Genomic DNA, 20,025 nt, shown 5'->3' with positions numbered 1-20,025 from the left:
GTTGTGTTATGTGGACTCAATTCAAATCATTTGTCAATCCACACACAATACCCCAGAATGACAAAGCGAAAATTCCAACTACGGTATATGAATACATTTCATATAGCCATATGGCTTACAACATAGCCATACATATGAAGGACAGGCACATTATAACACTTTATAAGGCAGTTATTCATGCTTATAACAAGGCATCATACACACTTAATAACTGTGCCTTTCAACTAGGGCTGCAACGATTAGTCGACATAATCGACGACGTCGATCATAAAAACTCGTCGACGTGGAATTTCAGTGTAGACTAATCGTATTTTTAATAAAAATAAATAAAAATAAAAACCTTTTTTTTTTTTTTTAAGCTTGTTATAAAAAAAGGTAACATTAACATGAAACATGAAATTATATTAAACTAAGATAATGCGACGGTTATCTTAATTTTTCAAACCTGCTCATTACAGAAAACGTAAACAACATTTCTATCATCGCTTGCGCATTCAGGCCGACGAGGCAGTCAGAAACATGTCAGAGTCACGTGCTACCAAGCGGACCAATCACGTGCAGTGCGGTCTGCGTTGTTCTGCGTAGCACTAGCCCCTTTTTGAGATTCTGGGGAAGGTGCGCGTCGTCGGTGTGACGCAGAAGCATAAATCCGTTTATTATTTATTTTGTTTCATTGAAACAAAGATTGATTATTGTATGTATTAAATGTTTTGGAAGGTCCAAATTCAAATATTTCATGAGTCATTATTTGAATTTGCAATGGGAACGTATGTTAAGCCAGAGAGACTGGACAACAGGGTGACATTCACAGGTGTGCAGACTTGAGAAGGTGAGGTACAACATGCACTGGAGCCCGCGGCCACCCGACTAATTGAAAAAATAATCGACAGATTAGTCGACTACCAAAATAATCGTTAGTTGCAGCCCTACTTTCAACTGCCACCAACTGACAGAGTTCCAGAACACTCACCACCTGAGTGTTCTATGTGTTATCTACCTAGCAACAACATTCTGATTGGCTACAGAATGAAGCGTCATCATGAGTTCAGCAAAGTGACTCCATTTTGTGACACAGGCCTCCTGACTGACATCTTCTTCCTGCTCCGCCTACTGACCCAGAGACAACAGGGAGGTGCTGCCACCTGCTGGTGGTGGTGGTCTTTATTTACCTGGATACTATATATAATATATATATATATATATATACACTGGCACAGCTCCAGAATATGTTCAGACCTTCTGCTAGCATATCAGCCCAATAGAGCTCTCAGGTCTTCTGCTAGCATATCAGCCCAATAGAGCTCTCAGGTCTTCTGCTAGCATATCAGCCCAATAGAGCTCTCAGGTCTTCTGCTAGCATATCAGCCCAATAGAGCTCTCAGGTCTTCTGCTAGCATATCAGCCCAATAGAGCTCTCAGGTCTCCTGCTAGCATATCAGCCCAATAGAGCTCTCAGGTCTTCTGACGCTGGTTTTCTCTGTGTACCACATGTACAAAAGAAGAGATTTGGTGAGGCTGCATTCTCATTTTATGCTCCAGATTGTGTCTCACTGCCAGTTTACATTAGGGATGCAACCTCAGCACATATGTTCAAGTCAAGACTAAAAACCCATCTTTTTAATATTGCCTTTAAATGACTATATGGTTAAATGATGATTATATAATGATTGGAGCACTTTGAGTGCTATACAAATAAAGGTTATTATATATATATATATATACACAGCATGTTTAATCATTTATATATTCTAGTCTAGACTTTTGGTTTGTTTGTTTTTTATCTTCACACTGTGGTGGAGACTAACCTACTGACCCTGAGACTGACAGGGAGCTGCTGCCAACTGCTGGTGGTGGTAGTCATTTTTTATCTTAATTGGTTTATATTTACCTGTATACTGTATATATGTTTATAGCTCTGTTGAATCAGTTGTATATTCTTCACACTTGCTTTGGCAATGGAAACGTATGTTTCCCTTGATGGAGGAGGTGGAGGAGGAGGAGGAGGTGGAGGAGGAGGAGGAGGAGGAGGAGGGGGAGGAGGAAGAGGAGGAGGAGGAGGAGGGGGAGGAGGAAGAGGAGGAGGAGGAGGTGGAGGAGGAGGAGGAGGTGTAGCAGCGTACCTGTGTGCCCGTAGAGGATCTGGCAGCTAGCCGTGGCCAGGTGGAACACCTTCAGCTGGGCGCTGTTGGTGGCGACTACGATGTGGCTGTCCTCCTCCCCCAGGAACCGTACGTCCAACACCTCATCATTATAACCCACCAACTGGAGGGGGAGGGAGGGGGAGGGAGGGGAGAGACAGGCAGAGAGAGAGAGAGAGAGAGAGAGAGAGACAGAGAGACACACAGAGAGAGACAGAGAGAAAGAGACAGAGAGAGAGAGACAGAGAGAGAGAGACAGAGAGAGAGAGACAGAGAGAGAGACAGAGACACAGAGAGAGAGACAGAGAGAGAGAAAGAGAGACAGATAGAGAGAATGACAGAGAGAGAGAAAGAGAGACAGAGAGAAAGAGACAGAGATCGAGAGACAGAGAGTGAGAAGGTGAAGGTTGTCAGAGTTGCATTATCCCTCCTTGGTTTGTTATCTCGTGCTGTATCAAATAAAGTTGGATTTGACTAGCCCCTCGCACCGGCCCCTCCCACCTTCCCACCAAGCCCCGCCCACGCCCACCAAGCCCCGCCCACGCCCACCAGGCCCCGCCCACCTGCTGCTGTGCGGAGAGGGAGGGCAGGTCGTACAGGACCAGGTTGTGCTCTGCGGTGACGGTGGCCAGGCGGGCGGAGGCGGGGAGGGGGAGGAGGTACGTCAGGCTGCGGGGGTCCCCCTCCTCCCCCGCCTCCCCCCCCCCACCCTCCCCCTCAGAGGGGGAGGCGGCCAGGGTCTGGGCGTACACGCAGCGGGCAGAGGAGGCCTCCCACACCCTCAACACGCCTGGGGAGAGAGGGAGGGAGGGGGGAGGGAGGGGGAGGGGGGGGAGGTGGAGGGAGAGAGGGAGGGGGGGGGAGGGGGGGGGAGGGAGGGGGAGAGAGAGGGAGGGGGGGGGAGGGAGGGGGGGAGAGAGGGAGGGGGGGAGGGAGGGGGGGAGAGAGGGGGGGGGAGGGAGGGGGGGAGAGAGGGAGGGGGAGAGAGAGGGAGGGGGGGGGAGGGAGGGGGAGAGAGAGACATTTAAGAGACTTTAAGGGTGTGTTCTCACTAGAACATTTGCTTCACTTGAAACTGAGTTTAGGATAAAATTCGCTGTGAGTAATGCGCATTCGAAGTCGCTCCCGGAGCAAAGAACCAACGGATGCTCCGCTTGAAAAGCAGTGGTTTCGCTCCGGTTAGAAACGACACATCCGTCACTTTGCTTCGCTTCGCTTTTGGTGAGAACGCTGCTCGAGGCTGTCCATAGGAAAACAACAGAGCACGCGTGTTGATCTGGATAAGAGCGGGACGAACGGGCAATTTTCTATTTTTCTGACCAATCAACTACCACGTCTGTTGCTTCGATTGCGTATGTTACTACGTTTACATGAAGGGCTGTGAGAACGCAAATCAGAGAAATAATTTATGCAACAATGTTGCAAACTCATCCACTTGCTCCGGGTCCTGATTCAGACTTTCATGTGAGAACATGACCTCAAACTATTTTCTTCTAAAAATGACTTGTTGGTTAAAATGGTTTATGATTTCACCAGCTGGCCTCATGACATTGGCAGACTCATTACACACAGGGAGCTACTAGCCAACTCTCCTGCACGTGACCACTGACTACTACTGTTGTCATCACGTGAGTGACACGCCGGATCGGAGCCTATTTTGTTTCTGGTGTGGTCTGAGATCCAGCATTCTGGATCAGCATCACACAGGTACAGATGCCTGGATGCAGGGTATATACAGGGTATATACAGGAATCTTGAGTTTAATTTCAATACCTTTCTAAGACTTTTTAAAGACCTTGTCAATATTTTTCCAGACCTCACCGCCACTTCAAGCTGTAACCATTTACATCAGTGACACCTTTAACTTAACAGTTTTAGTTTGCAACAGACTAGACCACTATCATACAACACAATTTCCGGTTTATCTTTGTTTTTTAATAAAAGTTTTTTTAACGAACTTTTACTAAAAGTTTTTAGGACTCAAACTCTTTGGACAGAGTCTAATTCAGAAAAATACCTGCAAAATTCAAGACCTCATAAAATCGTGATAAGACTTTTTAATACTTATTAAGGGTCTTGATTTTCCCAAAATTGATTCATCAACTTTTAAAACTTTTCAAGACACCGCGGATACCCTGTGGATGGGACCGGGACATGCCTAGTAGCACGGATAGAACCTTTCGTTCCGAGTCAGGAAGGGTAGCTAACACCAGTATGGTACCACGGCCCGGTACGGCCCAGGTGGCAGTGGAGAGAGCAGAACAGAGCGGGAGCACGGGGTTCTGGTACAGGATGGTAGAGGAGGAACAGAGGTTCTGGTACAGGATGGTAGAGGAGGAGCAGGGGTTCTGGTACAGGATGGTAGTGGGTCAGGGGTTCTGGTACAGGATGGTAGTGGGTCAGGGGTTCTGGTACAGGATGGTAGTGGGTCAGGGGTTCTGGTACAGGATGGTAGAGGAGGAGCAGGGGTTCTGGTACAGGATGGTAGAGGAGGAACAGGGGTTCTGGTACAGGATGGTAGTGGAGGAACAGGGGTTCTGGTAGAGGAGAAGCGTGTAAAGGGAAACGTACCTTTGCTCCCGGCGGTGATGAAGTGCAGCTCGCTGGTTTTCACTCCGACCTGAGACATGTCTGCCCCCTCTGGGACCAGCAGCACCCCCTCTACTGCCTACACACACACACACACACACACACACACACACACACACACACACACACACACAGATAGATACACACACACACACACACACACACACACACACACACAGAGATACACACAGAGATACACACACACAGATATTAGGCTAGGCTAGGTTAGGTAAGGCTAGGTTAGGCTAGGCTAGGTAAGCTACCTCATAGATGGCAGGGTTAGGTTAGGCAAGGCTAGGCTAGGTTAGGTTAGGTTAGGCTAGGCTAGGCACCTCGTAGATGGTTAGGTTAGGCTAGGCTAGGCTAGGTTAGGTTAGGTTAGGTTAGGTTAGGTTAGCTACCTCGTACACGGGGATGGTCCTCTTGACTGTCCTGGTCTTCAGGTCCCACACCATACACACCTTGTCCCTGCCGGAGCTGAAACCATGACAACACAACCATAACACAACCATGACCACAACACAACCATAACACAACCATGACCATAACACAACCATGACCACAACACAACCATGACCACAACACAACCATGACCACAACCACAACACAACCATGACCACAACCACAACACAACCATGACCACAACCACAACACAACCATGACCACAACCACAACACCACACCATACACACCTTGTCCTTGCCGGAGCTGTTACCATGACAACACAACCATAACACAACCACAACACAACCACAACACAACCATAACACAACCACAACACAACCACATTAGATTACCGTAGATTAGATTAGATTAGATTTATTGTCCCCAGGGGGAAATACACATTTTCACACCACTGTACAGTACACATATATAAACTCCTAAAAATAAGTTTGGAAACGTTATTTTGGTCGATTATTCCTCCCCTTTAATAACACCAGTTGGTATTGTATTTGATATGGTTGGAAAGCCTGATTAGTCACCTTTACAACCAGGTACAACTTGTAAGGATCGTGCATTCATGGAATGAGCAACACAGCTAAACGTGTGGGTAGCGGCGTACCTGACCATGGTGTCTCCCTGGGGGTGAAGGCCAGGGAGGTCACAGGGCTGTAGTGGAGGTGAGGGGGGGGGGGCGTACCTGACCATGGTGTCTCCGTCGGGGGTGAAGGCCAGGGAGGTCACAGGGCTGTAGTGGCCTTGCAGGACAGAGACACACTGGCTGGAGCGCAGATCCCACAGTCTGACACCACAGTCCTGGGAGGAACTGAACAGCTGCAGCAGGGAGGGGGAGGGGTGGAACTGCACCAGGCTGGGGGGGAGGGAGGGAGGGAGGGGGGGGAGGGAGGAGGGAGGGGGAGGGAGGGAGGAGGGAGGGAGGGAGGGAGGGAGGGAGGGGGAGGGAGGGAGGGAGGGAGGGAGGGGGGGGAGGGGGAGGGAGGAGGGAGGGGGGGGGAGGGAGGGGGAGGGAGGGGGGGAGGAGGGAGGGAGGGGGGGGGAGGGAGGGAGGGAGGGAGGGAGGGGGGGAGGAGGGGAGGGGGAGGAGGGAGGGAGGGAGGGGGGGAGGGGGAGGGAGGGGGGAGGGAGGGAGGGGGAGGAGGGGGGGGGAGGAGGGAGGGAGGGAGAGCAAGGCAAGTTTATTAGTACAGCACATTTCATACAACAGGGGCAATTCAAAGTGATTTACATACATTATTACAGCATTAAATGCTCTATTTTTTTACAGCAAAAAAATATACATCAAGAGAAGAATAGCAAGCAAAATAAAAATGACAAGAACATATATACAGTGTATATATATATATATATGTAAAATATATAGAGATAAAATACATTGTAGATTGTTGTTATGTTGTGGTATATAGATAAACATTTAATAGGATAATGAGTAAGATAATAGAAATGAATAAAAAGACATGGATGGAAGAGGGAGGGAGGAAGGACAGCGAGGGAGGGAGGGAGGGGGGGAGTTAAGGAGGGAGTTAAGGAGGGAGGGAGGGAGTTAAGGAGGGAGGGAGGGAGTTAAGGAGGGAGGGAGGGAGTTAAGGCCGGTTTAAAGTTCTGCGTCGAATTTACGTGCGTAGCTTACGTTCCCTACGTAAGGGAGGGAGTTAAGGAGGGAGGGAGGGAGGGATGGAGGGAGTTAAGGAGGGAGGGAGGGAGGGAGGGAGTTATGGAGGGAGGGAGGGAGTTAAGGAGGGAGTTATGGAGGAGGGAGGGAGGGAGTTATGGAGGGAGTTATGGAGGGATGGAGGGAGGGAGTTAAGGAGGGAGGGAGGGAGTTAAGGAGGGAGGGAGTTAAGGAGGGAGTTAAGGAGGGAGGGAGTTAAGGAGGGAGGGAGGGAGTTAAGGAGGGAGGGAGTTAAGGAGGGAGTTAAGGAGGGAGGGAGTTAAGGAGGGAGTTAAGGAGGGAGGGAGTCAAGGAGGGAGTTAAGGAGGGAGGTAGGGAGTTAAGGAGGGAGGGAGGGAGTTAAGGAGGGAGGGAGGGAGTTAAGGAGGGAGGGAGTTAAGGAGGGAGGGAGGGAGTTAAGGAGGGAGGGAGGGATGGAGGGAGGGAGGGATGGAGGGAGGGAGGAGGGAGGGAGGGAGGGAGGAGGGATGGAGGGAGTTATGGAGGGAGGGAGGGAGGGAGGAGGGAGGGAGTTAAGGAGGGAGGGAGTTAAGGAGGGAGGGAGTTAAGGAGGGAGTTAAGGAGGGAGGGAGGAGGGAGGGAGGGAGGGAGTTAAGGAGGGAGGGAGGAGGGAGGGAGGGAGGGAGTTAAGGAGGGAGGGAGTTAAGGAGGGAGGGAGGAGGGAGGAAAGAAGGAAGGACAGACATGTAAACGAGTGTTGAATGTCTTCAGTTCTCTGTAGTTTCTCTGGTTCTTCTGCAGGCTCAGAGCCTCTCACTGTTACACAGATGATTTAGATCTGTTTTTAGGTCAGGGGTGAGAGGTGAGAGGTGAGAGGTCAGGGGTGAGAGGTCAGGGGTCAGGGGTGAGAGGTCAGGGGTCAGGGGTGAGAGGTCAGGGGTCAACGTACTGTACGACCCCAGAGGAGCCCTTCAGGTTGTGGGTGCAGTACTGCTTCAGGACGTCCCACAGCTTGATGGTCCCGTCACACCCTCCTGCAACACACGCACACGCACACACACGCGCACACAGAGAAACACACGGCGTAGAACAGATCATGTTTATATTCCATCTCTGCCATGTTGTAAACACTGGTCACCATGGTGACGCGCGCCCCCCCCCCCCCCCCCAAGCGGACCATGGTCACCGACGGCTCACCTGTGGCCAGCAGCGTGGAGGTGGGGTCGAAGGTCATGCTGGCGACCGGCGCGGTGTGTATGGCCCTCCACGACCTGGTGACCTCCGAACTCTGCCACGCCCACTGCTTCAGGAGGAGGGCCCTGCTGGCTGTCACCAGCACCTACACACACACACACACACAGAGAGAGAGAGAGAGAGAGAGACACACAGAGAGAGAGAGAGACACAGAGAGAGAGAGAGAGAGAGAGAGAGAGAGAGAGAGAGAGAGAGAGAGAGAGAGGTCACACTGACACTTTAACAAGGCAGCTACATTGACAAGGCAGCTACATTGACAAGGCAGCAGACATTGACAAGGCAGCTACATTGACAAGACAGCATACATTGACAAGGCAGCTACATTGACAAGGCAGCATACATTGACAAGGCAGCTACATTGACATGGAGGCATACATTGACAAGGCAGCTACATTGACAAGGCATGTTAAGCCTCATTATGTAATAACTGCACATTATGTAATAAAATCCCAAAATGTAATAAAAAGTCACTTTCAATATGTAATAACACCGCATTATGTAATAACCTGCACATTGTGTAATAAATTGGCTGAACGCAAAATGTAATAACGTTTGCCTTATTAAGTAATAAATGTATTACATATTGTGCAGGTTATTACAAAATGCGGCGGTTGCACTTTTTTGTAACACACTTGAAAAAATGGAAATGTAATAAATATATTTGACCATGAAAAGCATTTCAATTCTCCAACATAAAAAAAAATCCAGAATTGCATGTTGTGTTGAAACTAAATAGTATTTCTATCGACCACTTATATGCTGATTTGGTTGCTTTCTTCTCAAGTTATGAAGCCCCCAATGGCAATTTGCTTGTTTAGGAGATATTCTGAAGACCCGATAACTCATTCCTTCAGGGGATCATAATATGATATATATGATAATATTATTATTGTGATAAAAATGCCTTGTCTGGCAATTAACATTATGCAACTTTTCAAAGCATTTAAACGTACTGAGTGCGCTGCGGTGCTTGTTACTCTCACGACTCCGACTCACGACTACCGAATTTGTGATCTGAGACTGTGACGAGACGATAACGCTGGCAGGGTGTTTACGTATCGTTTTGGGAGTTGTATGGTCGGCGATTGGGTGCAAGAGTCAATCAGCGACCCGTCTCGTAGTTGACATGCATCCTTTCTTGTCCGCCTCGGGAAGTAATGTCAACGTTTAAACATCCATAAAGTGCAGTTATTGCAGAAATAGACTGAAAAAAAAACACAAAACAAAAGAAAACAAGTTTTTATGCACTCTGTTTAACATCTACTTGTTCTGCGTTCATGAGCAAATTCAATTGCTGACTTGTTTAGGTTTTCCTTCATAGAAAACCTTTGGTAGGCTTTAGGCCCAATCCCGATTCCCTCTTCTACCCCTATGGCTCGTTTTCGAGTGCCACTCGCTTTTGAGCCAAGGCCTCGGAACAGAGCCACAAGCCATAGTGGTTGAACATTTTCCCTATGAAATGGGACAACCCTTCAAGACCCTGATACGTCATCAGTAGTATCATAGAAAAGCATTGACGCTCCCGATTCATTCACAACTTACGTTTTACGCTATCAATCGATCAAACAAGTCATCAAATAAAAAATAACAATGCTTCATTATCAGACCATGACAGAATAACGGTGCTCTAACCTGTAGGCTATGCAACCTGTGCTCCTACCCTGCCAGTCTGCACTGATATAGGACAACAGTGCAACAACTTTGCGGCTGAACTTTAGTTACATTTCCGACGTCATATGCCATCAAAGGGGGGAAATAGCCAGGGCTGAAAGTGGATTGAAGTTCTTGCAGGTAGCATAACTATACTACAATACAAAGAAGTAGATTCTGCACACTGCTAGTAGACTGCTCCCAGTAGATTCATTTAGATGTTCCAGTCATACAAGACCTCCAGAAAAGGTATATAGCCTACTATACTATATGTGTGGTGGCCTGGGAAAACCCGTCGGATGTCGCTGGCGTTCGTTTGTGGCAAAGAGCAAAAATAGATTGAAATATCCTATTTCGGCGATTTTGATATTATGTGGTATTTAGTACTTTGAACTCCATACTACATTATGGTGAATAAACATTTTAAGAAAACAAAAGAGAAAGTACTTATTTTTATGTTTTTGTGGCGGGTAGTTTGCTAGCGAAACAACATCACGTTGAACGTGTCTCATTCTCAGTTAAGCAACGCACGCACACATGAGCGAAAGGAGAGACGATACTTCCACCTGTGTTATTGCCAGTTTACTGATGCTCACAATAAGCATAAAGTAATACAATCTTAACTAGAAGACACACAAATGGATCTGTCCCTCGCATACCGACGAGGCGAGCAGACTAACACCGCATCACAAGCAGACAAACGAGACCGGCCGATCTGCATAGGCTCCTCCCCCGACCCGGAGGAGAAAGGGGTAGTAATGACCTTTCACTTTTTTTGACATGATACATTAAAATGCTCATAACTTTTAAAAAATAAAGGGCTATCTCAGTCATTCAACCAGTTATGAATAGCTGAGAACTTCTAATTTATGGAAATATTTAAAAAATGAAAATGTCAAAATGCCACCATGTGAAGGGTTTTCCCAGGCCACCACACATATACTATACTATACTATATACTATACTACCCCAACCTTCATTGCTTCATATTGTTCTCCTCCCGCCCCCATGCCAGCTTCATGCATCCTGAACACACATATCCATTTTGAATGCCTGCATTGTATAGAAAACAATACTTAACAAGTCTCCTTTATGAGTTTGCTCATAACTAAATAAACAAACAAACAAACAAATAAAGATGGAAATGTGCATCTATTATTCTTAGACATAGTTGTTGCATACAGTAATGGTTTGAGCATTTATTTTTAAACTTAATGTTAGTTACTTGGCCTATAGAAAACTCTAAATGATAGCATTTTAAAACTATTTTAAAGTATTCGCATACATTTCAACATGTTGCCTTTTATCAAGTGACTACTGAAATAAAATAAAATGGAAAAAAATGTATGCTCATTTCCTGATTGACCCGTTACGAGACGGGTCGCTGATTGACTCTTGCACCCAATCGCCGACCATACAACTCCCAAAACGATAAGTAAACACCCTGCCAGCGTTATCGTCTCGTCACAGTCTCAGATTACAAATTCGGTAGTCGTGAGTCGGAGTTGTGAGAGTAACAAGCACCGCAGCGCACTCAGTACGTTTAAATGCAATTCTGGATTTTTTTTTTTATGTTGCCGAATTAAAATGTTTTTCATGGTCAAATATATTTATTACATTTCCATTTTTTTTTATGTTAAATGACTTTGATGTATTTGATGTATTTGATGTATTTGATGCAGCTGTTTAAGCAGACTGGTTACCTGGTCGTCTGGGCTGAGGGCAAACGAGGTGATGTCCTCCTGGTCATCCTGCCGTCAAAACAACCCCAGAAAACACCAGAACCCCCCGTCAGACACACACACACACACACACACACACACACACACACACACAAGAACTCCCATTAGACTCACTCAGCGTTCTATATGGGAAAGTAAGTTAGCCTTGAGAACCGATACTTCGACTTGGCTGGGGATCGAACTCACGACCTCCCGATCTCAGGACGGACACTCTGACCAAGGCCACTAAGCTGGGTCGTTCTACATGGACCCTGTGGTAAATGACGTGTCCACACCACGGGGGCGTCCCTCTCACAGCAGGGTGTCCCTCTCTCACAGCAGGGTGTCCCTCTCTCACAGCAGGGTGTCTAACTCTCACAGCAGGGTGTCCCTCTCTCACAGCAGGGTGTCCCTCTCTCACAGCAGGGTGTCTCTCTCTCACAGCAGGGTGTCCCTCTCTCACAGCAGGGTGTCCCTCTCTCACAGCAGGGTGTCTCTTTCTCACAGCAGGGTGTCCCTCTCTCACAGCAGCGTGTCCCTCTCTCACAGCAGGGTGTCTCTCTCTCACAGCAGGGTGTCCCTCTCTCACAGCAGGGTGTCTCTCTCTCACAGCAGGGTGTCTCTCTCTCACAGCAGGGTGTCTCTCTCTCACAGCAGGGTGTCTCTCTCTCACAGCAGGGTGTCTCTCTCTCACAGCAGGGTGTCCCTCTCTCACAGCAGGGTGTCTCTCTCTCACAGCAGGGTGTCTCTCTCACACAGCAGGGTGTCCCTCTCTCACAGCAGGGTGTCCCTCTCTCACAGCAGGGTGTCTCTCTCTCACAGCAGGGTGTCCCTCTCTCACAGCAGGGTGTCTCTCTCTCTCACAGCAGGGTGTCCCTCTCTCACAGCGGGGTGTCTAACTCTCTCACAGCGGGGTGTCCCTCTCTCACAGCAGGGTGTCCCTCTCTCACAGCAGGGTGTCTCTCTCTCACAGCAGGGTGTCTCTCTCTCACAGCAGGGTGTCTCTCTCTCACAGCAGGGTGTCTCTCTCTCACAGCAGGGTGTCTCTCTCTCACAGCAGGGTGTCTCTCTCTCACAGCAGGGTGTCTCTCTCTCACAGCAGGGTGTCTCTCTCTCACAGCAGGGTGTCTCTCTCTCACAGCAGGGTGTCCCTCTCTCACAGCAGGGTGTCTCTCTCTCACAGCAGGGTGTCCCTCTCTCCCAGCAGGGTGTCCCTCTCTCACAGCAGGGTGTCTCTCTCTCACAGCAGGGTGTCTCTCTCTCACAGCAGGGTGTCCCTCTCTCACAGCAGGGTGTCTCTCTCTCACAGCAGGGTGTCCCTCTCTCACAGCAGGGTGTCTCTCTCTCACAGCAGGGTGTCCTTCTCTCACAGCAGGGTGTCCCTCTCTCACAGCAGGGTGTCTCTCTCTCACAGCAGGGTGTCTCTCTCTCACAGCAGGGTGTCCCTCTCTCACAGCAGGGTGTCTCTCTCTCACAGCAGGGTGTCTCTCTCTCACAGCAGGGTGTCCCTCTCTCACAGCAGGGTGTCTCTCTCTCTCACAGCAGGGTGTCTCTCTCTCACAGCAGGGTGTCTCTCTCTCTCAGCAGGGTGTCTAACTCTCACAGCAGGGTGTCCCTCTCTCACAGCAGGGTGTCCCTCTCTCACAGCAGGGTGTCTCTCTCTCACAGCAGGGTGTCCCTCTCTCACAGCAGGGTGTCTCTCTCTCACAGCAGGGTGTCTCTCTCTCACAGCAGGGTGTCTCTCTCTCACAGCAGGGTGTCCCTCTCTCACAGCAGGGTGTCTCTCTCTCACAGCAGGGTGTCTCTCTCTCACAGCAGGGTGTCTCTCTCTCACAGCAGGGTGTCTCTCTCTCACAGCAGGGTGTCTCTCTCTCACAGCAGGGTGTCTCTCTCTCACAGCAGGGTGTCTCTCTCTCACAGCAGGGTGTCTCTCTCTCACAGCAGGGTGTCTCTCTCTCACAGCGGGGTGTCCCTCTCTCACAGCAGGGTGTCTCTCTCTCACAGCAGGGTGTCTCTCTCTCACAGCAGGGTGTCTCTCTCTCACAGCAGGGTGTCTCTCTCTCACAGCAGGGTGTCTCTCTCTCACAGCAGGGTGTCTCTCTCTCACAGCAGGGTGTCTCTCTCTCACAGCGGGGTGTCTCTCTCTCACAGCAGGGTGTCTCTCTCTCACAGCAGGGTGTCTCTCTCTCACAGCAGGGTGTCTCTCTCTCACAGCAGGGTGTCTCTCTCTCACAGCAGGGTGTCTCTCTCTCACAGCAGGGTGTCTCTCTCTCACAGCAGGGTGTCCCTCTCTCACAGCAGGGTGTCCCTCTCTCACAGCAGGGTGTCTCTCTCTCACAGCAGGGTGTCTCTCTCTCACAGCAGGGTGTCCCTCTCTCACAGCAGGGTGTCTCTCTCTCACAGCAGGGTGTCCCTCTCTCACAGCAGGGTGTCTCTCTCTCACAGCAGGGTGTCCCTCTCTCACAGCAGGGTGTCCCTCTCTCACAGCAGGGTGTCTAACTCTCACAGCAGGGTGTCCCTCTCTCACAGCAGGGTGTCTCTCTCTCACAGCAGGGTGTCCCTCTCTCACAGCAGGGTGTCTCTCTCTCACAGCAGGGTGTCTCTCTCTCACAGCAGGGTGTCCCTCTCTCACAGCAGGGTGTCTAACTCTCACAGCAGGGTGTCCCTCTCTCACAGCAGGGTGTCTCTCTCTCACAGCAGGGTGTCTCTCTCTCACAGCAGGGTGTCTCTCTCTCACAGCAGGGTGTCTCTCTCTCACAGCAGGGTGTCTCTCTCTCACAGCAGGGTGTCTCACTCTCACAGCAGGGTGTCCCTCTCTCACAGCAGGGTGTCTCTCTCTCACAGCAGGGTGTCCCTCTCTCACAGCAGGGTGTCTCTCTCTCACAGCAGGGTGTCTCACTCTCACAGCAGGGTGTCTAACTCTCTCACAGCGGGGTGTCCCTCTCTCACAGCAGGGTGTCTAACTCTCACAGCAGGGTGTCCCTCTCTCACAGCAGGGTGTCTAACTCTCTCACAGCAGGGTGTCTCTCTCTCACAGCAGGGTGTCTCTCTCTCACAGCAGGGTGTCTCTCTCTCACAGCAGGGTGTCTCTCTCTCACAGCAGGGTGTCCCTCTCTCACAGCAGGGTGTCCCTCTCTCACAGCAGGGTGTCTCTCTCTCACAGCAGGGTGTCTCTCTCTCACAGCAGGGTGTCTCTCTCTCACAGCGGGGTGTCTAACTCTCTCACAGCAGGGTGTCTCTCTCTCACAGCAGGGTGTCTCTCTCTCACAGCAGGGTGTCTAACTCTCTCACAGCAGGGTGTCTCTCTCTCTCACAGCAGGGTGTCTCTCTCTCACAGCAGGGTGTCTCTCTCTCACAGCAGGGTGTCTCTCTCTCTCACAGCAGGGTGTCTCTCTCTCACAGCAGGGTGTCTCTCTCTCACAGCAGGGTGTCTCTCTCTCTCACAGCAGGGTGTCTCTCTCTCACAGCAGGGTGTCTAACTCTCTCACAGCAGGGTGTCTCTCTCTCTCACAGCAGGGTGTCCCTCTCTCACAGCAGGGTGTCTCTCTCTCACAGCAGGGTGTCCCTCTCTCACAGCAGGGTGTCCCTCTCTCACAGCAGGGTGTCTCTCTCTCACAGCGGGGTGTCCCTCTCTCACAGCAGGGTGTCTCTCTCACAGCGGGGTGTCTCTCTCTCACAGCAGGGTGTCCCTCTCTCACAGCAGGGTGTCTCTCTCTCACAGCAGGGTGTCTCTCTCTCACAGCAGGGTGTCTCTCTCTCACAGCAGGGTGTCTCTCTCTCACAGCAGGGTGTCTCTCTCTCACAGCAGGGTGTCCCTCTCTCACAGCAGGGTGTCTCTCTCACAGCAGGGTGTCTCTCTCTCACAGCAGGGTGTCCCTCTCTCACAGCAGGGCGTCCCTCTCTCACAGCAGGGTGTCTCTCTCTCACAGCAGGGTGTCTCTCTCTCACAGCAGGGTGTCTCTCTCTCACAGCAGGGTGTCCCTCTCTCACAGCAGGGTGTCCCTCTCTCACAGCAGGGTGTCTCTCTCTCACAGCAGGGTGTCTCTCTCTCACAGCAGGGTGTCTCTCTCTTACAGCAGGGTGTCTCTCTCTCACAGCAGGGTGTCCCTCTCTCACAGCAGGGTGTCCCTCTCTCACAGCAGGGTGTCTCTCTCTCACAGCAGGGTGTCCCTCTCTCACAGCAGGGTGTCTCTCTCTCACAGCAGGGTGTCCCTCTCTCACAGCAGGGTGTCTCCCTCTCACAGCAGGGTGTCTAACTCTCTCTCAGCAGGGTGTCTCTCTCTCACAGCAGGGTGTCTCTCTCTCACAGCAGGGTGTCCCTCTCTCACAGCAGGGTGTCTCCCTCTCACAGCAGGGTGTCTCTCTCTCACAGCAGGGTGTCTCCCTCTCACAGCAGGGTGTCTAACTCTCTCTCAGCAGGGTGTCTCTCTCTCACAGCAGGGTGTCTCTCTCTCACAGCAGGGTGTCCCTCTCTCACAGCAGGGTGTCTCCCTCTCACAGCAGGGTGTCTCTCTCTCACAGCAGGGTGTCTAACTCTCTCACAGCAGGGTGTCTCTCTCTCACAGCGGGGTGTCCCTCTCTCACAGCAGGGTGTCCCTCTCTCACAGCAGGGTGTCTCTCTCTCACAGCAGGGTGTCTCTCTCTCACAGCAGGGTGTCTAACTCTCTCAGCAGGGTGTCTAACTCTCTCACCTGCTCCAGGCTGTGGACGACCTTCCCCGTGGAGAGCTGCAGCACGTTGACGCGCGTCCCGCAGGTGCAGAAGATGAACTGCTCGTCTGTGCTGATCTGAGACCAGAGACATGGTGAAACATAGCATTAGCATCGTAGCATTATAGTATTATAGCATTGAAGTATTAGCATCGTAGCATTATAGCATAATAGTATTATAGCATTGAAGTATTAGCATTGTAGCATTATAGCAACGTATCATTATAGCATTGTAGCATCGTAGCATTATAGCATTATAGCATTATAGCATTGTAGCATCGTAGCATAGTAGCATTATAACAATAATAATAATAATAATAATAATAATAATAACTTTTTATTTGTATAGCGCTTTTCCTGCGAACGTTGCAGCTCAAAGTGCTCCAATCATTATATAATCATCATTAAATGATTTAGTCATTTAAAGGCAATATTAAAAAGATGGGTTTTTAGTCTTGACTTGAACATTATGTGCTGAGGTTGCATCCCTAATGTAAACTGGCAGTGAGACACAATCTGGAGCATAACATGAGAATGCAGCCTCACCAAATCTCTCCTTTTGTACATGTGGTACACAGAGAAAACCAGCGTCAGAAGACCTGAGAAGAGCTCTATTGGGCTGATATGCTAGCAAAAGACCTGAGAGCTCTATTGGGCTGATATGCTAGCAGAAGACCTGAGAGCTCTATTGGGCTGATATGCTAGCAGAAGACCTGAGAGCTCTATTGGGCTGATATGCTAGCAGAAGACCTGAGAGCTCTATTGGGCTGATATGCTAGCAGAAGACCTGAGAGCTCTATTGGGCTGATATGCTAGCTGCGCCAACTGGGTGTTGAGGGCACCGCCCTGGACTGGCTCACCTCTTACCTCACCAACAGACAACAGTTCATCTCCCTCTCCGGTCACACCTCCTCCTCCTCCTCTGTCACACAGGGGGTCCCACAAGGCTCAGTCCTCGGCCCCCTGCTCTTCCTCTGCTACACACTCCCCCTCGGTCACATCCACCGCCAATTCAACCTGGACTTCCACTGCTACGCCGATGACACCCAGATTTACATCACCACAAACTCCACCCAGAACCCACCCCTCACTCACATCGAAACCTGCATCTCTGCAATAAAAACCTGGCTCACACACAACTTCCTCAAACTGAACAGTGAAAAGACCGAAGTCATCCTCATCGGCACCAAATCCATCCTCAATAAAACCGGACCCATCACACTCACCATTGACGACACTACCATCACCCCCTCCCCCCTGGCTCGCAACCTCGGCTTCATTCTGGACCCCACCCTCTCATTTGATCCCCACGTCAGTTCTATTGTCAAGACATCCTACTTCCACCTCCGAAACATCGCAAAAATCAGACACTGCCTCTCCCCCCCCGCTGCTGAATCCCTCATCCACGCCTTCATCTCCTCCCGCCTTGACTACTGCAACTCCCTACTCACCGGCATCACCTCCCGCTCCCTCCATAGACTCCAAATGGTCCAAAACTCTGCTGCACGCCTCCTTTCAAACACCCGCTCCCGTGACCACATCACTCCTGTCCTCCACTCTCTCCACTGGCTCCCCATCAAAGAACGTATACAATTCAAAGTCCTCATCCTCACATACAAAGCCCTCCATAGCCTGGCCCCCCCTTACCTGACTGACCTCCTTCTCCCCCACCGCCCTACCCGTACCCTCCGATCCTCATCCATTGTTCCCCTCACTGTCCCACCCTCAAAACTCAAAGGCTTCGGTCACCGTGCCTTTCACGAGCTGCACCCCGCCTCTGGAACTCTCTCCCTCAACCACTCAGAGACTCACCCTCACTCCTCACTTTTAAATCCCACCTCAAAACCTACCTGTTCTCCCATGCCTACAGCCTCCCCTACCCCTAGCCATCTCCCCCATGCCGGCCACCCCCGCCCCCCCTGGACATGCATACAACCTCCCCTACCCCTAACCGCCCCCCCCCCCCCCTCCCCCTCCCCGTTCGCTGATTCTGTGTTCCATGTGTCCATGTTGCTTGCTGTTTTTGTGTTTTCCGTATCTCCTGTATTGTCAGCGTCTTTGAGCCTCGGAAAAGCGCTATATAAATGTAATGAATTATTATTATTATTATTAAGACCTGAGAGCTCTATTGGGCTGATATGCTAGCAGAAGACTTGAGAGCTCTATTGGGCTGATATGCTAGCAGAAGACCTGAGAGCTCTATTGGGCTGATATGCTAGCAAAAGACCTGAGAGCTCTATTGGGCTGATATGCTAGCAGAAGACTTGAGAGCTCTATTGGGCTGATATGCTAGCAAAAGACCTGAGAGCTCTATTGGGCTGATATGCTAGCAGAAGACCTGAGAGCTCTATTGGGCTGATATGCTAGCAAAAGACCTGAGAGCTCTATTGGGCTGATATGCTAGCAGAAGACCTGAGAGCTCTATTGGGCTGATATGCTAGCAGAAGACCTGAGAGCTCTATTGGGCTGATATGCTAGCAGAAGACCTGAGAGCTCTATTGGGCTGATATGCTAGCAGAAGACCTGAGAGCTCTATTGGGCTGATATGCTAGCAGAAGACCTGAGAGCTCTATTGGGCTGATATGCTAGCAGAAGGTCTTTCAGATATTCTGGTGCTGTGGCAGTGAGAGCTTTATAAACAAACAGAAGGATCTTGAAATCTATGCTGAACTTAACAGGAAGCCAGTGTAGAGTCTCTAAAATAGGAGTTATATGAGCTTGTCTGCTTGTTTTGGTTAAAACTCTCGCTGCTGCATTTTGGACTAATTGCAGCTGGCCAATAGCTTTCTGAGAGAAGACCAGTAAGGAGACTGTTACAATAGTCCAAACGGGTAATAACAAATAGATGCATTAACACTTCTGCATCAGCTTGCCGGAGAAAATGTCTAACTTTTGCAATATTCCGTAGATGATAAAAAGCATTTCTAGTGATAGATCTGATGTGAAGTCAGAATCTAGCATGATCATCATAGCATCATAGCATCATAGCATCGCAGCTCATACAACTTGCTGGAGATCTCATGCATGTCTCCATGGTTACCTCACCTGGACTTTCCCTCCCTTGTAGAAGGGCTCGATCCGGCTGTGGACAGCGTAGCTGGCGGAGGAGCAGAGGGTTAATAACACATTCTATCTGTGAGATTATTTCTCTATATATCATCCACACACACACAAACACACACACACACACACACACACGCTCCCTCCCCATCACACACACACGGACTCACGCACGCTCCCTCCCCATCACACACACTCACATGCTCTCTCCCCATCACACACACACACACACACACACACACACACACGAACAAACACAAACACACACAAACAAACACAAACACACACTCTCGCTCTCCTCATCACACACACACACACACACACACACACACACACACACACACACACACTACTGCTGCTGCTGCTGCTGCTGCTATGTATTACAATGTATTGTATTGCTGACTTTATCTCACACATTTGCTTTACAACCCCAATTCTTGTGTTCTTCTCTCAAATCTCTGGTATGATTTAACTTGATCCTGGTGATGCTGTAGACTAGTTAGATGTGTAACTAGTTAGATGTGTAACTAGTTAGCAGGTAGCTGGCCGGCCAGATCTACAGTCAACTGTCCCACGTTTATTATTCTGTATAGATGTATCTATATTTCTCTGACTTACTTGGTCTTAAACTGCATGTTGGTGTTCGCCATCTTGCTTCGACACGTGCCTGGCTGGCTGACACTCTTCGCGTATAAAAGCAGATGAATAAACTCCTCTCACAAATGTTTTAAAAGCTCATTCGCCGCGATCGACACATCACACACATGTGTTGGGGAGTTTGTGCTTCGCACGTCGGTCGCAGGAGTTGCACGTCATCAGACGGCGAGCGTAGGG

The 20,025-nt window shown here is 49.9% G+C and overlaps 1 protein-coding gene across 1 annotated transcript in view; it reads right to left on the bottom strand.

Annotated features, from left to right (window-relative positions):
• Positions 1–19,947, bottom strand: part of tbl3 (transducin beta like 3) — a 37,047-nt gene extending 17,100 nt beyond the window's left edge. The window contains exons 1-11 of the mRNA XM_080524788.1: positions 19,810–19,947; positions 19,177–19,228; positions 16,114–16,209; positions 11,405–11,452; positions 7,995–8,136; positions 7,747–7,831; positions 5,868–6,038; positions 5,129–5,204; positions 4,710–4,806; positions 2,702–2,928; positions 2,121–2,262 (exon numbers count right to left, since the gene is read on the bottom strand). Of these exons, the coding sequence (XP_080380914.1) occupies positions 2,121–2,262; positions 2,702–2,928; positions 4,710–4,806; positions 5,129–5,204; positions 5,868–6,038; positions 7,747–7,831; positions 7,995–8,136; positions 11,405–11,452; positions 16,114–16,209; positions 19,177–19,228; positions 19,810–19,841 (1,168 nt within the window). The 5' untranslated portion in view covers positions 19,842–19,947. The remainder of the gene's footprint in view (positions 1–2,120; positions 2,263–2,701; positions 2,929–4,709; positions 4,807–5,128; positions 5,205–5,867; positions 6,039–7,746; positions 7,832–7,994; positions 8,137–11,404; positions 11,453–16,113; positions 16,210–19,176; positions 19,229–19,809) is intronic.
• Between the last annotated feature and the right edge of the window lie 78 nt (positions 19,948–20,025).

The sequence above is a fragment of the Nansenia antarctica genome (genome assembly GCF_963989245.1).
Source record: "Nansenia antarctica genome assembly, chromosome: 2".
Classification (NCBI taxonomy): domain Eukaryota; kingdom Metazoa; phylum Chordata; class Actinopteri; order Argentiniformes; family Microstomatidae; genus Nansenia; species Nansenia antarctica.
This window is presented reverse-complemented; position numbering and strand designations above follow the sequence as displayed.